The sequence below is a fragment of the Ailuropoda melanoleuca genome, unplaced genomic scaffold (genome assembly GCF_002007445.2).
Source record: "Ailuropoda melanoleuca isolate Jingjing unplaced genomic scaffold, ASM200744v2 unplaced-scaffold8872, whole genome shotgun sequence".
NCBI classification, from domain to species: domain Eukaryota; kingdom Metazoa; phylum Chordata; class Mammalia; order Carnivora; family Ursidae; genus Ailuropoda; species Ailuropoda melanoleuca.
In genome coordinates this window covers 1-5,509 of record NW_023254294.1, presented here as the reverse complement: position 1 = coordinate 5,509, position 5,509 = coordinate 1, and the positions used below count along the sequence as shown (strand labels likewise).

The following is a 5,509-nucleotide window of genomic DNA, read 5'->3' as shown; positions in this document are numbered from 1 at the left end:
TCTGGACGGCACGCAGGGCTGTGGGGACCAGGCTGCCAGAGACAACGGCGCTCTGCGTGGTGGCCTTCAGCACCCCCTTGGCCTTTCAAGTCGTGCTGGATTAGAAGGAGCAAGACTGAGACTANAGACTGAAGGGGAGCAGGGCCAGGCCCACAGCTCACAAGGACCCAGCACCGTCTGGGGCCGGGAGAAGGGAGGAGCTGGAAGGGAGGAGAAGAGCAGTGGGCCCTGGGCTGTGCTTGCCTGAGGGAACCACGGGCTGACGGGATGGAATGTGCGGAGGACTCCGGCAGAAGGAGCTCCAAGGAGCTCGCCTAGAGCTCCCGCCCCACCTCACAGCAGCACAGCTTGGCCCTCAGGGGAGGGAAGAAGGGGGTCCAGGCTCACACACCGGGGCTCCTTGCATGCACCCTGAACTCCAAGCGGCCAGGACATAATGTCACCCCATCAGGGCACGAGGGACCACAGATGGCGGGCCTGAGGCCTCCGNTGCATGCACCCTGAACTCCAAGCGGCCAGGACATAATGTCACCCCATCAGGGCACGAGGGACCACAGATGGCAGGCCTGAGGCCTCCCGCTTCCAGCTCATCGGCGAGCTGGCATCAAGCAGGGGTGTGAAGGAGAGGCCTCTGCCTGTGCAGAAAGGTTTGTGAAGGTGCCGGGAGCACTGGCCGGCAACTCCCCTCTCGTTCTCCCAGGAAGGGCTCGGCTCGCTCGGCTACTCCAACTCCATCAGAGGCCGAATCCAGGGCCACCCCGGCCGAGTCTTCGTGCGGCATAGGGTGCCTCAGCTCAAGTTCACCTGCAGGGTGGATGGCCCGTCTGCAGCTGAAATCATTCCCGAGGCTGATGTCCCCAGGGAGAGCGTTGGCTATGATGTGTCCATATCCTTCCTTGAGCTGCCCACGTCCCAGCATGTGAGGAACATGGGGCCATACTACGCCAGGCAGAAGAAAGCGGTCTTCCTCCAGGCCACGCTCCATAGCCCCAACCTCAGCCTGAGGCTCTTTGTGGATACCTGTGTGGCTTCTCCAGATCCCCATGATTTTACGACTGTCAAGTATGACTTGATCCGGCAAGGGTAAGGAAAATGGAAAGCCCTCTAGGACTGGCTGTTATAGTCACATGGCATTCCTTTGGGGGACCTGTGGCTTCTGAGCTGGGCAGAGCCCTTGCCGTCCGGAACCCTGCTGTCCTATCTCACCCTTTCTTACACGTGCCTCCCTTCCCTTTGTGTTTTATGACTTTATTACACTTCCCATTCGTGGTGCAGGCTCTCAGGGCATCTGGCCTACCTTCTCAGCCTAAACGCTTAGGGTGGTGAGATTTATTCTGGCTCCTTTGGTTAAACAAAGGATTCACTGAATGAGAACTCTGGGATGTTGCTTGCCTTTGTAGCTTCCTTGCCCCCTCACAGGAGCAAAACCCTGAATATGGATGGGCAATTGGCAACCAATGCAAAGGACAAAAAAACCATCCCCTACTGATGGCAGCTTTAAAGTGGTGAGAGCCACGTGAGAAGCATCATCGTGGTACCTGTTTCCGAAAACCAGGGGAGGGGCAAGACACAGCACGGTGCGGACGTGGTGTGAGCCATAGCATGGGAGGGGCACACAGGAGGCATTAAACTGAACGAGACAGCTCTTCCCCTTCAATTCTTCTTACAAATAGATCAAGGAGGGAGGCAGAGCTTGGGGCCAGAATCTAACAACCAACACTTTATTCTTCTGCTGGCTTTAGGTTTAAATTGCTCCTTTTTTCTCTCATGTCCTTGGGTGGAGCCTTACATAGATTATTGATTTTAGATCTTTCTTCTTTTCCAATTCATGCATTTTATTGATTTGATTTTGGTCAATTGTGTATTCATTTTCACTCAGTTTGAAATATTTTTTAAATTTCTCTTGGGACTTTTTCTTTTGGCTCTGGGTCGCTTTGAAGTGTGTTGTTCCATTTCCGAATAAGAATTTTCCAGCAACCTTTCTGTTACTGAGTTCCAGCTCAATTCCATTGTGATCAGAGGATGTGTTTGGTGTGATTTCTTTTCTGTAAATTTGCTAAGGTGTGGTTTATGGTCCAGAATGTGTCTGCCTTGGTGAATGTTCCACATGAGCTGGAGAAGGGTTGTATTCTGTTGTTGTTGGATGGAGTGTTCTATAGATGTCCGTTAGCCTAGTTGATCAGTGGTGCTTTTCAGATCATCAGTATCCTTCCCGATTTTCTGCTGGATCTGTCAATTACAGACAGAGGGGTGCTGGAGTCTCCAGCCATCACAGTGGGCTTGTAGATTTCTCTTTGCAGTTCCGTTACTTTGTGTCTCACTCATTTCGACACTCTGTTGTTGCACGTATATACATTAAGGATTGTCTTTTTGGAGGACTGATCCCTTTATTATTATGCAATACCCCTCTTGATTTCTGATAACTGTCCTGGCTCTGAACTCNTGTTACTGAGTTCCAGCTCAATTCCATTGTGATCAGAGGATGTGTTTGGTGTGATTTCTTTTCTGTAAATTTGCTAAGGTGTGGTTTATGGTCCAGAATGTGTCTGCCTTGGTGAATGTTCCACATGAGCTGGAGAAGGGTTGTATTCTGTTGTTGTTGGATGGAGTGTTCTATAGATGTCCGTTAGCCTAGTTGATCAGTGGTGCTTTTCAGATCATCAGTATCCTTCCCGATTTTCTGCTGGATCTGTCAATTACAGACAGAGGGGTGCTGGAGTCTCCAGCCATCACAGTGGGCTTGTAGATTTCTCTTTGCAGTTCCGTTACTTTGTGTCTCACTCATTTCGACACTCTGTTGTTGCACGTATATACATTAAGGATTGTCTTTTTGGAGGACTGATCCCTTTATTATTATGCAATACCCCTCTTGATTCCTGATAATTGTCCTGGCTCTGAACTGTGTTTTGTCTCAAATTAATATAGCTACTCCAGCTTTCCTTTGATTAGTATTAGCATGGTCAGTCTTTCTCCATCCCTTTTCTAGGTCTTTATATCTAAAGCGGGTGTCTTACAGACAACAGTAGTTGAAGCTTAGGTTTTCTTGTTGTTTCCATTTTATCTACTCCGGCAGTCTGTAACTTTAAACTGGCGTATTTAGAACACCCACATTTAAAGTGATTATTGAGGGGCATGGGGTGGCTCAGTGTGTTAAACATCCAACTCTTGATTCAGCTCAGGTCATGATCTCAGGGTCATAAGACTGAGCCTCATGTTGGGCTCCACACTGACCATGGAGCCTGCTTAAGATTCTCTCTCTCTCTCCCCCTCTCCCCCCAGCTCGCACTGTCATTCTCTCTCCCCCTCTTTCTCAAATAAATAAATATTTTTTAAAGCGATTATGGATACAGTTGGATGAAAATCTACCATCTTGGTAACTGTTTTCTATTTGTTGCATTTGTTCCTTGTTTCTACCCCCGCTCTCCTTTAGTCACCTTCTCTGGTTTTAATGGAGCATTTTATATTATTCCATTTTATCTCCTCTCTTGATGTGCCATTTATACTTCTTTCCTTAACTTTTACAATAATTGTGCTAGGGTTGACAAAACACATTTTTTAAATATTTTATTTATTTATTTGACACAGAGAGAGAGAGAGCACAAGTACGCAGAGCAGCAGGCAGAGGGAGAGGGAGAAGCAGGCTCCCCGATGAGCAGAGAGCCTAATGCAGGGCTTGATCCCACCTGAGCCAAAGGCAGAAACTTAACTGACTGAGCCACCCAGGCACCCCAACAAAACACATTTTAAAATAATCTAAGTTTCGCCTTCAAATANAGTTTCACCTTCAAATATTACAACCACTACCTTTAATCTCCTCTTTGGGCAAAATAGCTAGAATTTAATTACCTTGTTCATTTTTTATTATGTTTATTTTACTGTTACCTTCTATTTCTGCTCAAGAACAGTGGTTTTTCTACTCATGGTAGTGTTTTAAGTTTCTTTATAAAAGAGTGGGTAGTGGGAAGAACTCTGTTTGGAATTCATTGGTCTGGGTATTCGAGTCAGAGTGGATTCCCACTATACTTCAAGTGANCCACCATACTTCAAGTGAATCCTTGGGGCTGGGGGGTTTTTCTTCTCTCAGGTGCATCAGAGACGATACCTATGTCAACCTGCACTCCTACCAGAAGAACACGGCCCAATTCAAGTTCAACGCCTTCAACTTTCTCAGCAACTATGATGTAGTCTACCTGCAGTGCGAGGTCGCTGTGTGCACAGTGGGGGACCACTCATCCCGCTGCTCCCAGGGCTGTGTAGAGCGGAGTAAGAGGGATGCGGGTCCTGGGGGGTCCCTAGAAGAGCAGACTGAGCATTTCCAAGTGGTGGGGCCACTGGAAATCCACAGAGGGACCGGTCGGAGTAAGACCCTTGTGTGATTTCTCCACTTTCCACCCAAATCCGTTAATAGAAAGCAAAGCCTATTTCCCTGCAGCGAAGTAATAAGTTTGACAAATCAGAAGTTGTCCACAGAGCCACAGGTAAAAGAAACACTAAGGAGGTTCTCTCTGAGGTTTGTTGCTACATAAACCTTCTCTGATTATTAAACTTGTAAGGCACTCACTCTCTTTGTCGGCTGGAGATGTGTTTTCTAAGTCTTCACTACCGAGAACTCGATCATTGTCTTACACTGTACATATTCTGAAGTACAGAGTTCTCTCTATATACCAAATTGCCCATGTAAAGATTTTGTTTAATTGACTCTTCAACGTTCAGATGCTAGTAGATGGATCTTTTTGTTTCTGTCCCTTGGGTGGTATGAGAATTTCNGATCTTACTAAGAGTCTTGTGAAAAATAAACTAAGTGCTGGGAAGCCACTGCTCTTTTTTTTTTTAATCCTAATAACTGGTTAGTTATTTGTTTGTTTACTCATTGTCACTTACTCAAAACAAGCTCTTCTTGCCCATTTCAAAGGGAACACATCTTGCCTCGGCTTTGTTGGCTTTGGGTGACAGCTTTGGCATTGACGGCAAATGAGAGCTGGAGACACAGACATGAACCACTTGTGACTGTTTTCTGAGCTACCACACACTCAGTCTGTATCCCAGGTCCTCAAGGCTTTATAGGAAACCTGAGAAGTACACGGGAAACCTAAGGAACACAGAAAGGAAGGTTCACATATCCCACACCCTCATGGAAAAGGCGGGCAGCACCCACTTTATCCAAGTTCTCTGTATCTTAACAGAAAGAAACCTGTGCTAGGTTTGGTACCCTCAAAACTGTCTTTAGAGAAACTGTATTGGGGCACCTGGGTGGCTCAGTAGGTTAAGCACCCAACCCTTGATTTCTCCTCAGGTCATGATCTCAGGGTTATGTAAGTCCTCTGCACTGAGCATGGTGCCTACTTAAGATTCTCTCTCTTCCTCTTTAAGAAAGAGAGAAAGAGAAAGAGAAAGAAAGAGAGAGAAAGAAAGAGAGAGAAAGAAAGAAAGAGAAGAAGCCATCTTGGACATAGTCAGGTTTTGGGGGTTTTTTTGCTTGTCAAGAAATATTCAATAGCAACATTTAAAA

At 46.7% G+C, this 5,509-nt stretch overlaps 1 protein-coding gene across 1 annotated transcript; it reads left to right on the top strand.

Annotated features, from left to right (window-relative positions):
- The first annotated feature begins 567 nt into the window (after positions 1-567).
- DMBT1L1 lies at positions 568-4,919 on the top strand. Its single transcript, XM_011218244.3, has 2 exons — positions 568-1,083; positions 4,085-4,919. Exons 1-2 carry the CDS (start codon positions 929-931, stop codon positions 4,374-4,376), a joined length of 447 nt encoding a protein of 148 aa, XP_011216546.2. The 5' UTR covers positions 568-928; the 3' UTR covers positions 4,377-4,919.
- The last annotated feature ends 590 nt before the right edge of the window (positions 4,920-5,509 follow it).